Genomic DNA, 24,367 nt, shown 5'->3' on the forward strand with positions numbered 1-24,367 from the left:
CCCCCACCCCCCCCCCCCCCCCCCCCCCCCTTTTTTTTTTTTTTTTTTTTTTTTAAAGAGAGACTTTTGCTATAGGGCATGTGCACTCATGGGAGTGACAGAGGAAGTGAGAAGTCACTCCGTGGTGGGGATGGCCATGCTGCAAACCCTTGTCTTCCGTTCTCTCCCTGGGATTTTAGTCATATGCGTGCCTGCCATGAATTTTGAGCTGCCAGGTCTGGGACTCGAACTATAGTTGGCCACGTGGGCATCCAGCCCCTTAACCACTGTACCAATCACTGGCCATCATTCTATCTAAATATCTCTGTGGTTACAGGTGGCACTAGAAGGTAAAACTATAATGTTTAGCTGTGGTCACATGTTAAAATAATGACTTTTGCATACAAATCCCGTTTTAATGATAGGAATATATGGGTAGGAAAAAAACTGAAATTAAGATTTTAGAGTAATTGGGCTGACAGGTGGCATGGTAGTTAAAGGCACTAGACTCCCACATGACTGACTGCTGTTCAAGTCCCAGACCTGGCAGCTTTCTCTCTCTCTTTGTCCCTTTTTGGTCAAATTCAGATAGACAGGTAAAGGTAAATAAAATAATTCTTTAAAAATTTTTAGAGTAATTTATTACTTTGCAGTTGTGGATAACAGAATCCTGGGCTTGAAACTGCAGAACACTTTGCTGATTAGCATTAGTCCTCACAGAGGGTGAAATGCAAACGTAACAGAGTGAAGCTGGATGAGTATTCAGTAGCCAGGTTGAACAGATCTGCTCTTTTGTGACTTACATGTAAATCTTTTTTAAAAGAGTTATTTATTTAACTTTATTTATTCATTTATTTTAATTTGACCAGAGAGAGTCACGGAAAGAGAGAGAGGGAAAGGGAGAAAGAAAGCCACCAGGTCTGGGACTTGAACTGTGGTCAGCCATGTGGGAATATCCAGCGCCTTAACCACCATGCCACCTGCTAGTACTGCTACATATAAATCTTCAAGGATGTGTTTTTAATGCTATTCTTACAATGATTTAAGTAATCATTATAGGTTAATAAATACTGATTAAGAAAACCCTACTGGATCTAATCAGTAGTTTGTAATTTATTAACTTATTCTTTTAGTATGAAGAGTTGATGGAAGCCTTTAAAACTTTGCATAAAGAATGTGAGCAGCTCAAGACATCTGGATTTTCCACAGCAGAAATAAGAAGGGTAAAGAAAAAACGTAACAGGATTTTAGGATTTGTACTATACTGAATTTAGCATTTTTGTTTTTAGTTAATTCAATTTGAGTCTTGAGACTATACACAGGTAATGATAGCAAATGATAAGCTCTTTCATGGGGCTTTGAGTAGTTTTTTACTAAAGAAATGAATGAAGCAGGGTAAATCCATAATGAGATCTTATGTATCGTGTAGAGCACTAACGTGGGTTTTGAGTTGTTATTGCATATATAAAGGCGGTTCAAAAATTTCATGGAAAGTGCATACTGTGAAAAAATGCACAGGAATTAAAAAAATATTTTGCACCAAAATAAACTCATACTTTAAGTTTCCATAAACTTTTTAAAGTCCCTTCATATATATAAATACTATAATCTATTTCTTTAGCAGTAACATTATATCATTATTTGTTTCATTACATCTTTTTTTTTTTTTTTTAAATAGAGAGATTTTTGCTAAGGGCTCATGGACTCACTGGAGAGACAGAGAAAGAGAGAGACAGAAAGTGAGAAATCACCCCTCTGGGGCTGACCATACTGCAGTATGTTCTCCTCCATTCTCCTCTCAGGATTTTGGGCACACATGCACACATGCCTGGCGTGAGTTCAAGTCGCTGGGTCAAGGACTTGAACCACAGTTGACTACGTGGGAGTTCAGAGACATAACCATTATGCCATCTGCTGGTCCCCATTAAACATTTTTTATACTTTTTAAAAAATTTTTTGCCAGAGGGTGTGTGTGCTCCCCAGTGTGTGAGAGGGAGAGAGAGAGGTTGAGAGAGAAAAAGGGAGAGAAAGCACACTCAATGGGATGTGGTCATGTTGTGATCCGTTTTCCTCCATTTCCCCTTAACATCAGAATTTTATGCACATTCGCACACACACCTAGTGTGTTATTCAAGCCACTGGGGCTGGGTTTTGAACCGCAGTTGGTTATATGGTTTCCAGTTCCCAATACACAGTGCCTAAATGCTATGCTATAGGACCAGCCCTGTATAATATTTAAAAGACTTTCATTATACTAAGCTGTAATTTATTTAACAATCTTTTGACATTTAGGTTGTTTCCAGATTTTACATATAATTAGCATCAGCAAAAATCCTTAAAGAGAAGTGTATGACTTTTCTTTAATATTTTATTAGGATGAATTCCCAAATATGAAATTACTAGAATAGAAAGGATGCTAATTTATTTAAGACTTTCGATGTTGCTCCTCAATACCATTAATGAATTAAGGTGCTCATTTCTTCAGATTTTATCACTACTGACTACATATATATTTTACTTTTAGTAATAATATGATAGTTAGGCTATTAGTTTTTTCTTTTGGAGAGGTTTTTGCTACAGGGTGTGTGCACTCACCAGAAAGACAGAGAGAGACCGAGAGAAAGTGAGAAATCATCCCCCACAAGGTGGATGGCCATGCCACAATTCATTCTCCTCTCAGGATCTTAGGCACGCACACACATGTGCCTGGCATGAGTTTAAGCTGCCGGGTCTGGGACGTGAACTGCAGTCGACTACATGGGAGTCTAGCGACATAGCCATTATGCCAACTGCTGGTCCCGGCTGTTAGCTTTTTAGGTTTAGGAAGATTTGTTTGTTTCCATTACAACATTTATGGAGTTGATTAAAAGGGAGATAGTTTATTTTTGGACTCTTTATTTTCAGGAAGGGAATTTGTTAATTGGCAAAACCTAACACAGATTTTTATGTCTTAAAAACACTATAGCCTTAAAAATAATTCTTATGGAAAATTGGCAGACTATATGACTTGGTATTTAACACAGCAGATGGAATGTCAGCAGCTGTTGTTCATGTATTTAAACCTGCACACTTTCCATTATAGAAAAATTTTGAAAAATCATGTGCCCATATTTGGAATCAGAATACAAATGTGCTGGTTGGCAGCTTTACCTTGCTGTGTTATAATCTGTTTTAGTTGCTTTTCTTGATGAACACCAAACTGCCAAAAAAAAAATTTCCCTGCATACAGAATCCCGGGAGGAAGATAAAAATGCCTTTTGTCCAGAAGAGGATCTTTGTTCTTAGTGCTTGGGTATAGATGATGGCAATGGCGCGTGTATAATCATATAAAAATCTTACCTGAATCCTACAGACTAAGAATACTTTCTCATAATGTCTTCTTTATAACTTCTTAGGATATCAGTGCAATGGAGGAGGAAAAGGATCAGCTCATTAAGAGAGTTGAACGTTTGAAGAAAAGGGTAAGGCAAGAATTAGCACTCTTTAAGACTTTGGCCCTGAGTTCTAAGGACTTGCAAAGATTTAGGAATGTAAATAAAGATTAAGCCAGACATGGGTGTACATCTGAGGATGGACTCAAATAACATTGACGGAAAGGGAATCTCCCTAGGCATTAGCCCAAAATTTTTAAGGATCTGGAGTCTAGAGTTTACTGTCATCTCTAGGGAGTACTGTTTACCAGAAGGAAATGATAAGTAGCTGTCTGAGTCACGTGACATGCTAATTTCTTTCTTGAACCTGACAGTAACATGTACTACTTATTCCCTCACTGTAGGTGGAGACTGTTCAGAATCATCAGCGGATGCTTAAAATAGCAAGGCAACTTCGAGTTGAAAAAGAGAGAGAAGAATTTCTTGCACAACAGAAACTGGAACAGAAGAATCAGGTATCCACATGAAAGTTTCTCTTCTCAGGATGTAAAAAATAGTTACTTCTGATGATTCAGATGTAAAGAAAGAAAAATTTTAGAATTGTGAAGTTCACATTTCCCTTTGTTAACATGATAGGCTACTTTTTTTTCTTTTTTAAGAATTTTTTTAGAATTATTTATTTAATTTAATGAATTATTATTATTACTATTTTTAAATTTGCTGTAGGGCACATATGCTCTCCAAAGAGAGAGAGGGAAAATAAGAAAGTAAGCCACCAGGTCTGGAACTCAAACCATAGTCAGCCAGCACCTTAACCACCATGCCACCTGCTGGCCCCAATGAACTACTCTTTTAAGAGTATTTTGTGGCACTGCAGCAACAACAGTAGCACCTTTTGGGTTCTGTGCTCTGTAGGTATCAATGTGCTATCTTTTGGCCTATGCTTAGCTTATGTTGTTCCAGTTTTACAGAAGATTTACTGTACTGTTAAGCAGTAAGATTAACTGCTAGTGAAACTTGCAGAATCTCTACAGGATGTCCTTAAGATTCTGGAGCTATGAAAACATCCTTTATATTCCACTGATCATAGTACTTGCTGTACTTTAGTGGCAAATAAGCAAATCATGAAAAAGCTCAGAATCACACACACTCCTTGTTTTTACATTTTGCTTTAAAGAAACATTAATTTGATCAGGAAGTATTACTTTTATTTCTTAAAAATAGAATTAAAATTTGGGCAGATGCATACACTAAAAACATATTTCAAATCCGTTTCATTTCCTACTAATTTGGCAGTTTGGATGTCTGGCTGTGTTAGAGCTTGAGCTGGCATCGTAGCACACTGCAGCAGTAAGCTGCATTGCCTAAGCCAGGAGTGATTACTTAGCACCCGTTTCTGAGTCCGAGTCATCATTTTGAGAATGTTAACATTCCTTAGAATTAAGAAATCCATTTATAACAAGAAAAACCCATCACATATATATTTTTTAACAAGATTTTTTTCCTTGATCACTAAATTTAACAAATAGCTAAAAAATATATCTGAAAGCTTTTTTAGGTTTACATGAAAAGGTGCTGAGCAAACCGGTGAGATTTTGGGTTCAGTATAGTAATTTTCTTCTTTTTTGTTCCTTTTGTATTGTAAGAATGATGTGGAACTTGTTTTTCATTGCCTATGTGAATGGCAAGTTTCAATAGACTAAGCAAGTAATAGTTCTAATTGTATTTTAAAGCTATTTCATGCGGTGCAGAGATTGCAGAGAGTACAAAACCAGCTAAAAAGTATGCGCCATGCTGCAGCAGATGCAAAGCCTGAAAGTAAGTGGAAATTATTATATGATATAGGTAGTTAGAAAATACTAATTTAAGTCAGGGTCTTCCTAAAGACAGTCAGTTAATGGGAATTAAGTCAGGGTCTTCCTAAAGACAGTCAGTTAATGGGAATTAATAATCATCAAGTGATAGCTCAGCATTTTGGAGCATGATTTCCTAACAGGTGAAAGATAGCCCTGATGAAGTCATCCTTGGGTTTTCACTCGGGATTTCTTTTTCTTCACTGGCTGGTCCGAGTTTATTTGGGCCACCCTGGGAGGCCCGGGGCCTTCACTCAGGGATTTTTAAAATCCCTGTCCAGTTTTTCAGTCAGAGGTAATGATAACGACCCTGGAAGTAAGCTTCCTGGAGTGTTGTGTAAAGTAATTAGGATGGATGTTGTGAAAAAGATGGGTGGAAAAAATGTGATCATTGTTTTAGAGTCAGGGCTGTTAAAAAAAAAAAAAAAAAAGAAAAGAAAAGAAAGAAAGAAAACCATGCTGGTTCCTTAAAAATGAGAGTTTTTCATATTTTGGTTTGTAGACTAGCAGTGTTAATGATGTGAGTGTCCCTGGCTCTGTTCTTATGTTGCTCTGTACAGAGGATAAGCTATTCTAATATCCACGATTAAACACCAAATCCATCTTAGGCATCTAAAAAGTGTTTTTTGCATGCAAACTGGTAGAACAGTGCAAAGCTCTTGTTTGTATCAAAGAAATATTCTAGAATAAATTTCCAGCTGATAGAGGGTTAATTCATCATTCCATAGCAGCCTATGAAGCCCTGGAAAACAGTCTGAAAAGATAAAACATAGAGTTATCATATGAGCCAGCGTTTGGATTCCTAGGGATTATACCAAAAGAACCGAAAATATACATCCACATAAAAACTTGAACACAAATGCTGATGACATTATACACAATAGCCAAACAGTGGAAACAGTTCACGTCTCTAAACTAGTGAGTGGATGAACAAAGTGCCGAATAGCCATACAATAGAATATTTTGCCTCAAAAGAGGAATGAGGTACTGACAGATGCTATGACATCATTGAACCTCAAAAACATGCTAAATGAAAGAAACTAGTCACAGAAGACCACATACTGTTATCCAACTTACATGAAATGTCCAGATTGAGTGAACCCATGGAGACAGAAATCAAATTAGTTGTTGCCTAGGGCTGTGGATTGTAAAAGAGGACAGCTATTGGGAGGGAGTTGGGGTGGATGGGCATCAGGAGCCGGGAAATAACTGCTAATGGGTATGAAGGCTTCTTTGGGGGCTGATAAAAATGTTTGAAAATTGTACTGATGTTTATACAACTCAGAATATACTAAAAAACATTGAATTGTATACTTTAAATGGGCAGTTATATAAATTCCATCTCAATAAAGCTGTTAAATAATACTGGACTAGCAGGTGGTATGGAGGTTAAGGCTGCTGGAAACGGGATGGCTGACTGTGCAATTTGAGTCCTGCACCCAGTGGGTGAAAATCATGCCAGGCATGTGTGCATGTGTGCCCAAATTCCTGAGAGGAGACTGGAGTAGAAGGGATTGTGGCATAGCCATCCCCCCTGCAGTGGGATGTCTTATTTTCTCTCTCTGCTTCTGGTGAACATATACACCCTATAACAAGAGTTCAAAATAAAAAGAATGCGGTATTTCCTTAATTCTAGATAGTATTTTTTTCCCTATTTTAATTTTTTTTTTGCAATCGGAATATACCATACATGTATGATATTAAATGTAGTTGATGGTGTTTTTTTTTTAATTTAATTTATTCATTCATTTTATTTATTTATTTATTTATTTTTAATTTGACCAGAAAGACACAGAGAAAGAGAATGAGAGAGGGAAAGTGAGAAAGCAAGCCACCAGGTCTGAGACTCGAACCGTGGTTGGCCATGTGGGAATCCAGTGCCCCTATCCACCATGCCACTTGCTGGCCCGGTGGTGTTTTATAACAGATGACATCTTTTTTTTTAAATCCTGTTCAGTTGTTTTTTTTTTGTTTTTTTTTTTGTTTTTTTTTTTGTTGTTTTTTTTAATTTGAGCAGAGACAGACAAAGAGAGGGAAAGTGAGAAAGCAAGCTGCCAGATCCAGGACTCAAACCGCGGTCGACCATGTGGGAGTCTGGCACCCTTAACCACCACACCACCTACCAGCCACAACATCTTAAAAATTGAGGATATATGGCATATTTAAATGATATTTAAGAAATCAGTATAGTGTTCCCTGTAAGATGAATGATTAATGTGTATTAACTAGTGGATGAATAGGGGGAGCAAGAGATTAAGGAGTTCTTGCTTTGTTGATATCTTTCTAGGCAGTGGTAAATAGACTCAAAAGTTGTATTCAGTAGCCTAGGAACAGAGTAAACAGATGTTTAATTGATCCAAGTATTTAATAAGGTCTATCTAAAATTTTTAGTAACAAAAAGGCTGACAAATTCTATTTCTTTTTTGAAAGAATTGTTTTATTTAACTTTATTTATTTATTTATTCTAATTTGACCAGAGAAGGATGGAGTGAGAAGGGGAGAGAGAGAGAAAGTGAGAAAACAAGCCATCAGGTCTGGGACTTGAACCATGGTCGGCCATGTGGGAGTCTAGCGCCCTTAACCACCACACCACCTGCTGTTCTGAAATTCTTCTATTTCTTTTTTTTTTAATTATTTAATTTTATTCATTGTCATTACTATTTTTTTAAGTCGACCAGAGAGAGACAGAAAGAAGGAAAGTGAGAAAGCAAGCTGTCAGGTTTAGGACTTGAACCACTGTCAGACACGTGGGAGTCCAGCTACCTTAACCACCATGCCCACCTACTTGGGAACCAGCAGTTAGCGTAATGGCTATGTCTCTGGACTCCCACGTAGTCGACCGCGGTTCACGTCCCAGACCCGGTGGCTTAAAACTCACGCTGGGCGCGTGTGTGTGCGTGCCCAAGATCCCGGGAGGAGAATGGAGGAGAAGGGATTGCGGTGTGACCATTCCCCCCAGGGGGTGATTTCTCGCTTTCTGTCTCTCTGTCTCTCTGTCTGGCGAGCGTACGCTCTCTATAGTGAAAACCTCTCAAAAAAAAAAAAAAACCATGCCACCTGCTGGCCCCATGAAATTCTTCTATTTCTTTAAGTAACATCAAATTTATTTGTAGTATAACAGTGTAATTTGTGTTTTTGTAAACTGAACAGCCTTATAAAATAGTCATTGAAGTTAATTCATATTGTGAGATTTATTGCATAAAAGAAATCACTCAGTTATAATAGGATCAGTGAGATGTTTTCAGAAGGTTTTTAGTAAGAAAGTTTGCTGAGATCTTAGTGACTTTATATTTAATTTTACTGGGATTTTTAAAGACAATATTTTGGGGCTGATGTGGTGGTGTGGTGGTTGAGGGCACTGGATTCTCACATGGCTGACCACTGTTCAAGTCCCAGACCAGACGGCTTGCTTTCTCACTTTCTCTCTCTCTCTCTCTCACTCAGTCCCTCTCTGGTCAAATTAAAATAATAAATAAAAATAAAATAATTATTTTAAAATATAAAAATAATGTTGCAAAAACTGCATAGAAACATATGCCTGGTCTAAGTTAAACATAAGAAAAGAACTAAAAATTTGATGGAAACCCTCTACGCTTTTTTTTTTTTTTTTAAGAATTTTTAATTTAACTTTATTCATTTATTTTAATTTGACCAGAGAGGGACAGAGTGAGACAGAGAGAAAGAAAGCAAGAAAACAAGCTGCCAGGTCTAGGACTCAAACTGTAGGTGGCTATGTGGGAGTCCAGTGCCCTTAACCCCCATGCCACCTGCAGGCTCACTCTGTATACTTTTTTTTAGGAATATTTTTCGTCTTAATTAATTAATTTATTTATTTTGGAGAGGTTTTTGGTATAGGAAGTGTGTGGTCACCAGAAAGACAGAGAGAGACAAAGAGGCAGAAAGTGAGAAATCACCCCCCAAGGGGGGATGGCCACGGCGCACATGCCCAGTGTGAGTTTAAATCACCAGGTCTGGGTCTAGGACTCAAACCGCGGTTAACTACATGGGAGTCCAGCGATACAGCCATTATGCCAACTGCTGGTCTCACCCTATATACTTGTAACAGCTAAAATTGAGTGTAATAAACTGCACATACTTAAAGTATGTACTTGATTAGTTTCGACATGTGTGCACTGGTAAACCAACAACTTTTAAATAAGAAGTGAATGTGCCCATCACGCCTAGCCATTTGCTTATTCTCCTTTGTAATGTCTTACTCCTGCCCCCCTCCTCATTCCTAGGCAACCAGTGATCTGCTTTGTCAGTATAGTTTGTATTTTCTGGTATTTTAAGCTTTTTTTTTGAAAAGATAAAATATGTTATTTAAGAATTTTAAGTCTTTAAAAACATTTTAGTCTTTGATTCTGTGCAGTATGTTTAAAAGCCTGGAAAAGCTAGCCATCAGATAGAAGGAAAAGCTAAGATGTAGATTTAAGTGGAACCCACACAGGAATGACTGCCTAATTATTATGTGATTCATTACTTTCTCTGTCCTTCCTCTCTGCAGTCCTGAGAGCAAGGCCATTGAAGGAATGAATGGAAAACTTGTGAATCTGTCGTTACTAAATTTCTACATGTTAATATATGGTTAGCACAATAGAACTAAAAATAATTTTAAGGCTCCAGCCAGATTTATTATGCAATCTACGTACGTAGATTACTTAAGCCGGAAACCCAGTGTTTTAAAAAGTCAAGCCAGAATTTGTAAATGTGTAATGGAAAGATCTGAAATAAACTTTCTAAGGCTCTCTAGGCTGGGAATTTATAACAAAACCATTATTCACTGAAAATGTGTATAGTTGTGCATCTGCCAAAATAAGAAAACCATTAAATCCTTAAAAGTATCATTTCAGTTGCCACTTAACTGTTAATACAAACTAATACTTCATAAAGTAAAAAAAAAACAAAAAACCAAAACTTAAAAACATTTTCTTTTTCAGATTTTAACTAGTATCTTTGGTAATGTTTTTATTGGTTAGAAGCTGAAAAATTATTAGTTACCACTTATGAAATATTACAATAGAAATATAAATTGTATCGAAAGTATTACAGAAAAAAAAGAATAAATGACTATTAGTCTAAGAGTACCTGAGTTAGATTTCATTTCCAATGTTGTCATTGTTTCATCAATTTTTTAAATACTAAAAAGGCAAAATATGACCCAGCAATACCTCTGGTTCTGCAAATGTTTTATTTGCATATTGTGAGATATGAAAGAATTAGATCTAATTTGGTTAGACTACAATATCACTTTTTCTATATTTGTTATTCCATCCACTTTGTTGTTCTTCATTATCTTTCAATTACTGTCATAAGAATTCAGTTACCAGTTTTTATTGTACTGTAGTAGTTATTAAACGCTTTTAACTGACAAACCCTACTATCCAGGGTAGTTCAAAACAGAGTATTGAGTATCACTATTCCTATTTGTTGGGGCTGAATATTCATTTATTTTATTTTTAAAGGTTTAATGAAGAGGCTAGAGGAAGAGATAAAATTTAATTCATATATGGTAACTGAAAAATTTCCGAAAGAATTAGAGAACAAGAAGAAGGAATTACATTTTTTACAAAAAGTGGTTTCAGAGCCAGCTATGGGCCAGTCTGATCTTCTTGAACTGGAATCTAAAGTAAGTGACAGTCATCTTTTTTATAGCTCCCAACTTTAACTTATTTTGAGTTCTATGAAAATTATGTGAATTTCTTTCCATAATGTCCTACTCTTGATTTTTAAGTTAGCCTGTTAGGAGTTGTCAGCTCTTATAAGGAGTTGTCTTTTCTGAGAAATTACAAAATTATATATATGCTGTTACACTGTTGCTTAATCCACACGATATTATAAAAGCCTAGTCAACTGATTAGGAAACAAAATAACTCAAATATATAAATTAATGCATGTGAATTTACTCATAAGTTTATAATCATTTAGACAACAACTTTTAAAATATTTTAAATTTTTATTTGTAAGTGTAATATTTAGCAATTGTTTATTTAAGCCTTTTATAAAAATATTAGCCTTTGGAATTACCAGTCTTTGTTGTAGTGTTCATTAAAAGCTGGCATCATAATATTTTTGTTCTCTAGAAATAAATTTTTATTTAAAGAATTATTTTATTTTTTTATTTATTATTTTTTCACATGAGTTTTACTAGAGAGAGGGAGAAAGCATGCTGCCAGGTCCAGGATTTGAACCATAGTTGGCCATGCGGGAATTCCAACGCCTTAACCACCACACCACCTGCTGGCCCTAGAAATAAAATATTAATCAAATATATATATATATATTTTTTTTTTTAAGTAGCATTTTAAAAATTAAAATATTTTTACTTACTAATTCTTTAAAAGCCTGGAAAAGCTAGCCATCAGATAGAAGGAAAAGCTAAGATGTAGATTTAAGTGGAACCCACACAGGAATGACTGCCTAATTATTATGTGATTCATTACTTTCTCTGTCCTTCCTCTCTGCAGTCCTGAGAGCAAGGCCATTGAAGGAATGAATGGAAAACTTGTGAATCTGTCGTTACTAAATTTCTACATGTTAATATATGGTTAGCACAATAGAACTAAAAATAATTTTAAGGCTCCAGCCAGATTTATTATGCAATCTACGTACGTAGATTACTTAAGCCGGAAACCCAGTGTTTTAAAAAGTCAAGCCAGAATTTGTAAATGTGTAATGGAAAGATCTGAAATAAACTTTCTAAGGCTCTCTAGGCTGGGAATTTATAACAAAACCATTATTCACTGAAAATGTGTATAGTTGTGCATCTGCCAAAATAAGAAAACCATTAAATCCTTAAAAGTATCATTTCAGTTGCCACTTAACTGTTAATACAAACTAATACTTCATAAAGTAAAAAAAAAACAAAAAACCAAAACTTAAAAACATTTTCTTTTTCAGATTTTAACTAGTATCTTTGGTAATGTTTTTATTGGTTAGAAGCTGAAAAATTATTAGTTACCACTTATGAAATATTACAATAGAAATATAAATTGTATCGAAAGTATTACAGAAAAAAAAGAATAAATGACTATTAGTCTAAGAGTACCTGAGTTAGATTTCATTTCCAATGTTGTCATTGTTTCATCAATTTTTTAAATACTAAAAAGGCAAAATATGACCCAGCAATACCTCTGGTTCTGCAAATGTTTTATTTGCATATTGTGAGATATGAAAGAATTAGATCTAATTTGGTTAGACTACAATATCACTTTTTCTATATTTGTTATTCCATCCACTTTGTTGTTCTTCATTATCTTTCAATTACTGTCATAAGAATTCAGTTACCAGTTTTTATTGTACTGTAGTAGTTATTAAACGCTTTTAACTGACAAACCCTACTATCCAGGGTAGTTCAAAACAGAGTATTGAGTATCACTATTCCTATTTGTTGGGGCTGAATATTCATTTATTTTATTTTTAAAGGTTTAATGAAGAGGCTAGAGGAAGAGATAAAATTTAATTCATATATGGTAACTGAAAAATTTCCGAAAGAATTAGAGAACAAGAAGAAGGAATTACATTTTTTACAAAAAGTGGTTTCAGAGCCAGCTATGGGCCAGTCTGATCTTCTTGAACTGGAATCTAAAGTAAGTGACAGTCATCTTTTTTATAGCTCCCAACTTTAACTTATTTTGAGTTCTATGAAAATTATGTGAATTTCTTTCCATAATGTCCTACTCTTGATTTTTAAGTTAGCCTGTTAGGAGTTGTCAGCTCTTATAAGGAGTTGTCTTTTCTGAGAAATTACAAAATTATATATATGCTGTTACACTGTTGCTTAATCCACACGATATTATAAAAGCCTAGTCAACTGATTAGGAAACAAAATAACTCAAATATATAAATTAATGCATGTGAATTGACTCATAAGTTTATAATCATTTAGACAACAACTTTTAAAATATTTTAAATTTTTATTTGTAAGTGTAATATTTAGCAATTGTTTATTTAAGCCTTTTATAAAAATATTAGCCTTTGGAATTACCAGTCTTTGTTGTAGTGTTCATTAAAAGCTGGCATCATAATATTTTTGTTCTCTAGAAATAAATTTTTATTTAAAGAATTATTTTATTTTTTTATTTATTATTTTTTCACATGAGTTTTACTAGAGAGAGGGAGAAAGCATGCTGCCAGGTCCAGGATTTGAACCATAGTTGGCCATGCGGGAATTCCAACGCCTTAACCACCACACCACCTGCTGGCCCTAGAAATAAAATATTAATCAAATATATATATATATATATTTTTTTTTAAGTAGCATTTTAAAAATTAAAATATTTTTACTTACTAATTCTTTTCATGTGCTAATATGTGCTTCGTAGCCACTACAATTAAATATGTAATTTTGACTATTTTGTTCTTTTAATTTAAGAGAAATTAGATGTCCAGGTCAGATTTAGTTCAAGTTTAATGTCATAGAACTAATTGGAAAGCTCTAATCTTTCAAACGATAGATATACTTAAATCCGTATTTTGTTTGTTTTCACTTGTTGAGGGACTATGTGTTTCTATTGGATTTATTCAGTATTCTTACGTTTTGAGAAGGTTTGGATTAACGTCTAGGGTAACCATAGCTGTGGAAGAATCACGGAAGGGCTTCTGTGTCTGCCATGTTAACGCTGAGCTGGGTGCAAGAACTCATACCAAATCCCTAGGGGTTGTTTGACCAGCTCCTCTTTTTCACTTGTAGTGACCTGGAAGTCACAACCTAGGTGAAGGGATAACTACATTTTTAGAAAGCCTCTTGTTGGTAGTAATATATAAATATTCCCTATAAAATGCTTTAGGATAATTTAGACATGGATGATAAAATCCAGATAAGTAATCTCATTGTGCAAATATATATCATGAAATGTAAATTGTTTCTAAAAGTAATCATAACAGTCCACTCATAACATTCATGGAACTGTTACTCATCAATTCACTGACGGCATGAACTGTAAATTCAAAGCTGGGTTTGCTCAGATATGATTTACTTTGTGTAATCATAGGGAGAGGTTTGACCTTTTTTTTTACTTTTGTACTGTTGTAGATAAATGAAATAAACACAGAGATCAATCAGCTGATCGAAAAGAAAATGATGAGAAATGAGCCCATTGAAGGCAAACTCTCTCTATATAGGCAACAGGTGAGACCACTCTTGGACCACCTTTTAGTCTGTAATCTTATTGGTGCACATTCTTCATTAAAACCATCACTGTGCAGGGTCGGCAGGTGGCGTGGTGATTAAGGACGCTGGACTCCCACGTGGGTGACTTCGGTTTGAGTCCTGGACCTGGTGGCTTACTTTCTCACTTTCCCTTTCTCTCTCTTGCTCTGTCCCTCTCTGGTCAAATGAAAATAAATTAATAATTAAATAAAGTTAAATAAAATAATTCTAAAAAAAAAAATCACTGTTATCTATAACCTTAAAGTGAGAAGGAAGTAAACAATAAATATTCTTCCATCACTCCTAATCTCCAGATTTTAAAAAATTAGTAACTCCACTATGTTTTAACTTGGTATTTAGCATACTTTGTACATTCAGATTAAGTATATAATTGATAATGATGATTGTAAGGCAAAGAGTATTGGTTAGAGGAAGCCAAGCTGATACTGGAAATTTAGCTTGATAAAACTAACCAAAAATAGATGATTTCACAAGATAATAGAAAGTTCTTTGTATATCTTGTTTTATATTTAATGCTCAATTAGGCATCCATCATTTCTCGTAAAAAAGAAGGGAAAGCTGAGGAACTTCAGGAGGCCAAGGAGAAGTTAGCTAATCTTGAGAGAGAAGTGTCCATAAAGACAAATCAGACCCGTGGACTCGATGGCACTGAAGTTTTGAAGGGAGATGAGGTGAGTTGAGGTATCTCATGGACAACCGTGTGAGTGTTCTTTTTGTTTGAAACCATTATTTTTTTTGTTTGAAATCATTACATTTTACCTTTTTAGTTTCAGTGTTACTAGGAAGTTAGTCTTATTTTATAAAATATATTTATTTGAAATTGAAAAGGCTTTTGGCAATAGTATTAAGATATTCTTGATGTTCTAGCTTTTTTACTTTTTAATTAAGTGAATTTATATTGAATTTATTATAAGTATTAAATTATAAAAGTGGAACAAGATTAGTAGGAACTGGGCCAGCTCAGTGGCATAGCAGTGGCGCAATGCTAAGGAGCTGCCGGGTCCATATGAAGGCTCATAGGATCGGTTTCCTGATTGACTTCTACATGCCAGGCTTGTGACCTTGGCATCCTGGCTGACTGGGAGGACCTGGGAGGAGAGGTCTTGAAGCATGAGACTGTGTTGAGGGTTTCGTTTTCTTCCTCTCTCTCCTATTAAATAAATAAAAATTTTTTAAAAATTAGTAGTGATAGTACAAAAATTCATATTTATTGATAGATGTATTTCCATGAAGGGCTATGAAAACATCATCACACACTTACTTGGTTAATAATGGGTATTTAGCCTGTAGAACTGGCATGATTCAAATGACCTCCTCATAAATGCTTACAAGTTTAAAAAATATAATTATGTTGGGCTGGCAGGTGGTGTGATGGTTAAGGGTGCTAGACTTCCACATGGCTGATCACAGTTCTAGTCCCAGACCTGGTGGCTTGCTTTCTCACTTTCCCTCTCTCTTCTCTCTTTCTCTCTCTTTCTCTCTCACTCTCACTCTGTCCCTCTCTGGTCAAATTAAAATAAATAAAATAAAAATAAAGTTAAATAAAATAATTTTTAAAAATATATTATGTCTTACATTGTTATAATACTTAAAGTTGTTTAAACTTTTTTTTTTTTTTTTTAGGGTTTTGCCATAGGGCATATATATTCACTGGAGAGACAGTGAGAGGGAAGGTGAGAAATCACCCTACAGGGGGGTTGCCATGCCACAGTCCCTTCTCCTTCATTCTCCTCCTGGGATCATGGGCATATAGGCATATGCGCCTGGTGTGATTTTCAAGCCACCAGGTCCAGGACTCAAACTACGATTGGCCATGAGTGAGTCCAGTGCCTTAACCACCATACCACCTGCTTACCCCAATATTTTAAGTTTTGAACAGTGCTCAACAGCAGTCATTTCATTTATCTACTAATAAGATAGGTAGGACAGGGGCCGACAGGGGCCAACAGGTGCCATGGTGGTAAAGGTGTTATACTCCCATATGGCTCACCATGGTTTGAGTCCCAGACCTGGTGGCTAACTTTCTCACTTTCTCTCTTTCTCTGTCTCTAGTTAATTTTAAAAAAAATAATAAAATAATTCTTTTATTTTATTTTTTTTTGGAAAGGTTTTTGCTATAGGGCGCATGTGCTCGCCAGACAGACAGAGAGACAGAGAGACAGAAAGCGAGAAATCACCCCCCAGGGGGGATGGCCACGCCGCAATCCCTTCTCCTCCATTCTCCTCTCAGGATCCTGGGCATGCACGCACACACACCCGGCATGAGTTTAAGCCACCGGGTCCGGGACTCGAACCGTGGTTGACTACGTGGGAGTCCAGCGACATAGCCGTTATGCTAACTGCTGGTCCCAATAAAATAACTCTTAAAAAAATCAGTAGGACAAATAATATTGTTTATTGATGGCTAAACTCAAGCACCAAAAATGATCTTCCATTTCCTTTTAATAAAATTAGCTCAAGAAAGTGAATGTGGGCTGGCCTGTGGCTGGTGGTGAAGCCAGATCCCACATGGCTGAGTTCAGTTCAAATCCTGGACCTGGCAGTGTGATCTATGTCCTAGACCCAGCAGTTTGAAAATAATCCCGGGCATGTGTGTGTGTACCCAGAATTCCAATAGGATGGAGAAATGAAAGAGAGAATTGCAGCATGACTGTGCCCCATTGGAGGGGGTTTTCTCTCTGTTCCCCCTGCCCCCTCTTTCTTTCTGGTGAGCTCATGCACCGTCTGGCAAAATTTTAAAAAAGAAAAAGATAAAGATTGAATGTTTAAAGCCAAATATCCTGTCTTAGCTCAGTGCTTTTTTAGCAAATCAAGTGATAGGTCATATTTAATTCCTAAACATTGCCTGTACTTTAGCAACTCTTACAGGTTTTTAAATTTTGTATTAGCTCAGCAAAAGCTGCTTTGAAAAGCTGTTCAAATCCAAACATCATTTTTGGCTTTGAAAAGTTACTGAATCCATACTGTTCCAAATTGGCAGTGAACCTTCACTGTGCCAAATACAAATGAATTGTTCCCACAGTACCACTTCCCTCTGTGGCGCTTCTGATGTAACCTCCCAAAATGACTTAGTAATAGTAGATTTAGGAAGTCAGCAGTTGATTAGACAATTCCTTTGGCTTTTAGCATCTATGTCCAGGTTGCTTTCAGACAAGGGGGTATGTTAAATGGTATTTGGAAGCCAACAGAGTGTGTGCTTCATGAATCCCATATTACTGGGGAGGGATAGATTGATTATGCAGCCATCTTCCTTTAGAAGAGACCATACTACCTTCTTGCATTTTAATCTTTCTTTCTTTCTTTTTTTAAAGAATTATTTAACTTTACTTATTTATTTTAATTTGACCAGAGAGAGAGACAGTGAGAAAGCAAGTTACGAAGTCTGAGATTAGAACCATGGTCGGCCATGTAGAAGGAAGTCCAGTGCCCTTAATCACACCACCTGCCGTCCCCGTGTTTTAATCTTTCTCTAGAAAATTCTGTCCAGTTGACAGGAAATACTAATTGCTTTGGCCACACTGGCATGAATTGTGCTTGTAGTTTAGTATTAGATGTTTCCCCTCTGCAAATATGAGGGAAAAGACCCTGATGCCAAATTATTAGCCTTTATTTGTGAGAAATCACAATGAATAAGAGAAGTAACTGATGACAGAATAAAGCATACTTTTTTTTATGGAGGAAAAAATAACTTTAGAAATGAAAAGGTCAATTTAATTTTCGAACAGTGTCTGGTCAAAAACTAGAACAAATCAAATAAATCATTTGGCAATTACCTAAAAGAACAGAAGGTATTGGGGAACATTAAGCATAATTTTGTAAAGAACAAATCTTGGTAGACCAGTTTTATTTTCAGCTTTGATAGAGTGATAAAGCCATATGGACTAACGGAAGGAAGTGTGTTATGCTTGAAATTATGTGATGTAACTGGACTCAGCCGAGTTTCTGATTTGGTGTATCACACTGTAATCACCAAAACCCTGTCCTTTGCCACCCATCTGTTTACACGGTTGGTAAGAGGGTGTTAAGAAGTAGTGGCATGGTGTTTTCAAAGAATACCATGCCGCAGATCACATGTAGAATGAGGAGAGGGGGCTAGCATCTGTGGAGCACTTTTATCCGGACATTTGTGCCAGGTGCTTTATAAACATATCCTCCTTTGCTTTGTAAGAGATGCTATTACCACTTCCGCTATACAGTTGACTGAGGTTTAGAGAGATGATAAATTCATATCATACAGCTAGTAAATGGCCTCATGTTTCTCTCACGTTTCTTTGACCTCGAAGAAACTTAACTTTTCTGAGATTTCTTCGTCTAAAATGGGGCTGATAGCTCTTTGTTGTCCCTAGAAAAAGCACATGAAATAACGTATGTCAGAGCTTCTGAGCCCCTCAAAGGCTCAGTCAGCATATAACACCTGGCACCTGCAAGTATTTGTGGCTACGAGAGCAGTGTGGTTGAGTGGTTCAGAGCACAGGTTGTCAAACTCAGCTGTTTGGGTGCAAATGTTGGCTTTGCACTTACCAGCTGGTCACCATGGGCAAGTTCCTTCACCTCTCTATGCTCAGTATAAAATGTGAATGTTACTAGTTTATATTTTTTAGAACTATTGTGAGGACTTACTGAGGTAGGACCTGTAAAGTGCTTAGAATATCACTAGGCACATAGTAAGTGCTCAGTGTGTTAGCACTCAATATTTTCTTTATCACCCACTTAACTTGAAAACTAGAAATACATTATAGCTTAGAAATTGAAACTGGTATTTCTCATCCTAGGAGCAATTCAGTAGCAATAAATATGAAACAGTTTTTGTTTAGGGATAAATAATTTACACAGATTTAAGATGGAAGAAGATAGCACCATGAGAGTTGTTTTAGCCACCATTCCCTGAGCTGTTTCTGTGTGTGTGTGTGTTTTTTTTTAAAGAATTATTTGTTTACTTAATTCCATTTGTTATTATTTTTTTATTTCATCTGTGTATTCAGTCTTGAGCACTTTAAAAGTGTATCCTTGTGAAGGGACTTGCAGATGACGTAATGGTTACATCGCTGAACTCCTACCTGGCTGAGCACAGTTTGAGTTCCAGATCCAGCTGCTTGAAACTTAAGCTAGGTGCGTGTGCATGTGTACCCTAAATCCTGAGAGGAGAATGGAGGAAAAGGGATTGCAGCATGGCCATCTTCCCTAGGGGGTGATTTTTGGCTTTCTGTTTCTCTGTCTGTCTCTGTTTCTCTGAAGAGTGCACGTGCCCTATAGGAAAAATCTCTCTTAAAAAAAAATTGTGTGTAGGAACCAGCAGATGTTGTAATGGCTGTCACTGGACTCCTATGTAGCCGACCTCAGTTTCAGTCCCAGACCCAGCAGCTTAAACTCAGGCAGGGCACATGTGCATGTGTGCCCAAGATCCCGAGAGGAGAATGGAGGAGAAGGGTTTGCAGCTTGACCTTTCCCCCTGGGAGGTGATTTCTCTCTTTCTCTTTCTCTCTCTGTCTTTCTGGTGAACGCACACACCCTATAGCGAAAACCCCTCCAAAAAAAAAAGTGCGTGTGTGTGTGTATATACATATATATATATGTATGTATGTATACGTATATATATATATATATATATATATGTATGTGTGTGTGTGTATACATACATATATATATTCTTGTTGATGATTGCGAACAGTACAAATGTGCTTAATGCCATAGGACTATATACTTAAAAATGCTTAAAATGGTAAATTTTATGTCGTGTCTCACATAGTATATTGTTTCATTCTTTTAAAGAGCCTATGGAGGTAAATATTAGCTCTATTTAGCAGATGTAGAAAAATTAGTCACTTTTCCGAAGTCACACAATTAGTGTTTTGCAGAGCAAGGATTCAAATCCAGGTCTGAATGCTTTTGCAGCTATGCTCCTAAGAGAATGCTATGCTGTTCTGACATCTGCAAGGTACTATTAGCATGGGTGAATTTTAGTATTCATATTTGACTCTAACTAGGACTCCACTGAATAGACATTAATTGGAAATGACAGTTTTTTAGAAACCGTATGACAGCCATTTGTTTGGATGTGAAACTCATTCCTTGATTATTCATATGTAGTTATTTGATAATCTTTTCTTGGAAAGATTTAGGAGCATGACTGTGTTAGTAAAAATACGTTTAACAAGTCCTGACATATATAGCAATTTAAATTCCTTTGTCATTTTCTTTTAGAGTCTGTTAGCAGCTTTTTTTTTTTTTTTGTTCTGGAGAGGATTTTGCTATAGGGTGTGTGCACTTGCCAGAAAGACAGAGAGACACAAAGCAAGAAATCATTCCCTGGGGGGATGTCCACACTTCTCCTCCATTCTCCTTGCGGGATCTTGGGCATGCACACAGTGTGTTTCTCAAGCCACTGGGACCAGGATTTGAACCATGCTGCTAGCCATGTGGATTCACCTCCCTTAACCACTTGGCCATGAGGCCAACCCGGCTGCTAATCTTTGTCATCTTGATATCTCTGCATCTTTGCTTTAATCATTTATAAAAATAAACAATCAGTCAGCCCCAGCAATCCAGTGCTAGTACCTATCCTAGAGCTGTCATTCAGATGAATGCTTGCTTTTGGAACTGAGGTTTTGGTTTGGTCTGGTTGATTTGTTCTTTCTCTCTCTCTTCTTTCATTCTCTTCTATCTTTCATTCTTTCTTCCTTTCTTTCTTATATAAGTGAGAGAGACAGAGAGAGAGACAGCATCCCAGCACGGATTTGATGCCACAGTCCATCCCCAACTTTAACCAGCCTGAGTCATGACAATGCGTGTGCCGCCATATTCATTGAGGTCTCTGTACATGAACCCACAACCTTCCCAAGTAGCTTAGGTTTGCAGAGTGTTGGATTTTACCACTGCACCACCATCCATCCCTATGTTTGAACATTTTTATAGAACCAAATGAACGTCTGGTTAAGATTCCTTTGGCACTTCATGCACTGAAATGTCACCCCTAGTTTATGGTATATGGGTATATAGACCATTATGTTTTTTCTCCTAATCATTTACAAGAAGCTCAGCTGTTTTGCACTTATAGCCACTTTAAAAACTTGCTTGGCCAAGTAGTTTTTATAAGCAGCCTTAGAAAGGGCCAGCCAGTTCATTCTGCAGCTACTGACAGAAATCCTAGAACCAAATTGCAAAGATTATGAAATCTTCTTTAAATACTTCAAAGAGAAACACAATGAAGATAAGGGAATCCTGGCAAGATATGCTGCAGCTGTCAGGTTGCAAGAAATCAGAAATCAAATTTTGACACTTGTAATTGAATCATCCACCCTTCTAAGTGAGCCCAGGCAAGCCTGTGATATTTTTAGAACCTTTCAAATCACATTGTACTCTTGAGAGTTCATAGCAGGACCTGAGGTCCCTAGAATTTCCCAAGAGATGGAACAAAACAGAATTAAGTAAATTCGGCTCAATTCATTGTAATAGAAGTTGTGTATTTTATTCATACAGTCTAGGTAATGCCACAATTTGAACTCCAAATTTTAAAACTCTTCATTAATTTTTGTTCATTTCTGAAGAGTTCACTGCAGTGGATAACAGTGGAAACGCCTGTTAGAGATAGTAACAGCTGTCTGGTGATGATTTGATTTATAATAGAAGCACAGAGACCTTGGATGGCATGATTGTGTCTCACAGATGGATATTCCTGTGCCACCAGTTTCACTTTATGACAGATTTTTACCAGCATATTCATATTGCTTATTATAGATTTTCTCAAAAGAGTGAGCAGTTAACTAGCCACTACCATATGTAGGTAATTACATTGTTTATGCTTGGCTTGATGAGAATTTTCTAATTTAAAGTGAAAAAATACAAGAGTAACAGGTTGGAAAAGGTTAGAATGGTATTGGTCTGTGTGTTTACATGGCACTACTTATGATGAGTGTTTTGAAAGACTGTCATTTTAGCAGAAAACAAAGGTTGCTTTGAAATACTTTCTCTTGCCTTAAAACAAATTGCTGGCAGCTCTGAGACCAGACTTCAGGGAGTCCAAATGATTTATTAGAGCGTGATATGAAAAGACGGCCTTTTCAGCCTTTCTGTAAGTCGGAATTGACAGAACAAGACACTGACAAATGGGCAAAATAACTGTGGCCTTTGGGCACATTCATGCTAGTCTCAGACAGTGGGCAGTGTCTCCTCTCCTAGCTCCCTGACTCCCTTGGCGTTTTTCCCTTGGCCTGATTCCCCCGGGCCTGTTCCTATCCCTGTAGTTTTCTTGCTTATAAGTCATTAATGAAATAACTGACAAAGATGTGATTTAATTACAAAATGGAAGAGAGCATGAATGCTGAGACTAACATGATTTAAGACCAAAGTACTCATTCTAGTCCAGTTTTTCTAACTTGCTGAACTTTGGTGTGTTGTATTAATTTTTCTATATATTTTTAAAAACTCTTTGTGGTTCTTGAACATATAATTTTTTTTCCCGATTTTTGCCATAGGTTGCATGTACTTGCCAGACAGAGACAGAGAAAAATCATCTCTCCACCCTCCCCCAGACATATGGTTACACCATAGTCCCTTCTCCTTCATTCTCTTCTTGGGATTTTAGGAATACATGCACCCAGTGTGATTTTTCAAGCCTTCAGGTCCAGACCCAATCCTCGTCTGCATATGGGAGTCTAGTGCCCCAACAGCCATCTCATCTGCTGGCCCAAATATAATGTAATTTTTTGGTTATCTTTATATCTTCACAGTTAATTAGTATGAAATAACTCTCATGCCAAATATTGAGGTAGAAACTTTGTAGTAGAAACAGAGATTCTCAATTTTATATTAATATTCAGAACTATGTCTAGAATCCAGTAATTTTTTTTGAGATCCAGATAAGCCTGAAAAGCATTTGTAAATGGCTATATATTGGAGTGTCTGAGAAGTCCCGATGCAGTTTTGCATATTAAAATCAAAACAAAACAAAAAATTTCTTTCCCACTATTTCCCACTATATAAGATGGCAGGTGAGAAAGCTGTGAAGCAGAAGAAACCTGAAGCCAAGAAAGCTGTGCCAGTGGCAAGGTTATAAAGGCTGACCCCAAGGCTAAAAAGCCCAAGAAGGAGAAGCCCCATTGCAGCCGAAACCCAGTCCTAGGCCTGGGGCATTGGCAGATATTCCCGGTCTGCCATGTACTCCAGGAAGGCCACGTACAAGAGGAAATACTCGGCCACTAAATCCACAATTGAAAAGAAAAAGGAAAAGGTTCTTGCGACTGTCACAAAACCAGTTGGTGGAGACAAGAATGGTGGTACCCGGTGGTTAAACTGTGCAAAATGCCTAGGTATCATCCTATAGAAGATGTGCCTCGAAGCTGTTGAGCCACGGCAAAAAAAACCCTTTAGTCAGCCTATAGAAGCTGTGAGCCAGCATCGCTCCTGGGACCATTCTGATCATCTTCACTGGACACCACAGAGGCAAGAAAATGGTTTTCCTGAAGCAGCTGAGCAGTGGCTTGCTACCTGTAACTGGACCACTGGTCTTAAATCGAGTTACACTGCGTAGCACACACCAGAAATCTGTCATTGTCACTTCCACAAAAATTGATATTAGCAAAGTAAAAACCCCAAAGCACCTTACCAACGCTTATACTTCAAGAAAAAGAAACTGCGGAAGCCCAGGCACCAGGAATGTGAGATCTTCGACACAGAAGGAGAAATATGAGATTTCAGAGCAGCGCAAGGTTGATCAGAAAGCTGTGGAGTTGCAAATTTTACCAAAAATCAAAGCTGTTCCTCAGCTCCAGGGCTACCTGTGATCCGTGTTTGCCCTTACAAATGGAGTTTATCCTCACAAATTGCTGTTCTAAATTTTTTGCCAAGAACCTAATTAAGTAACTGATTTTATACACACACACACGTAAATACATATGTGTGTGTGTGTATTTATTATATATATATATATATATATAAATAGAAAAAAAAAAAAGAAAAGAAGCCGCCAGGCCTGGGGCTCAACTGTGGTGCGTCCT

General features: G+C 36.7%; 1 protein-coding gene across 5 annotated transcripts in view; it reads left to right on the top strand.

Moving 5' to 3' along the window:
• Positions 1–24,367, top strand: part of IFT81 (intraflagellar transport 81) — a 165,735-nt gene that overhangs the window by 106,443 nt on the left and 34,925 nt on the right. For 4 of the 5 annotated variants that reach the window (XM_014588119.2, XM_006149313.3, XM_014588121.2 and 1 more), the window contains 7 exons: positions 1,113–1,202; positions 3,375–3,440; positions 3,755–3,865; positions 5,084–5,168; positions 10,669–10,832; positions 14,238–14,333; positions 14,900–15,046. In XM_014588119.2, the coding sequence (XP_014443605.1) occupies positions 1,113–1,202; positions 3,375–3,440; positions 3,755–3,865; positions 5,084–5,168; positions 10,669–10,832; positions 14,238–14,333; positions 14,900–15,046 (759 nt within the window). Of the gene's footprint in view, positions 1–1,112; positions 1,203–3,374; positions 3,441–3,754; positions 3,866–5,083; positions 5,169–10,668; positions 10,833–12,630; positions 12,793–14,237; positions 14,334–14,899; positions 15,047–24,367 lie in introns of those variants that run through there. The other variant, XM_027772201.1, reaches the window with a different exon arrangement.

Source organism: Tupaia chinensis, unplaced genomic scaffold, assembly GCF_000334495.1.
Source record: "Tupaia chinensis unplaced genomic scaffold, TupChi_1.0 Scaffold000258_1, whole genome shotgun sequence".
Taxonomy (NCBI): Eukaryota; Metazoa; Chordata; class Mammalia; order Scandentia; family Tupaiidae; genus Tupaia; species Tupaia belangeri.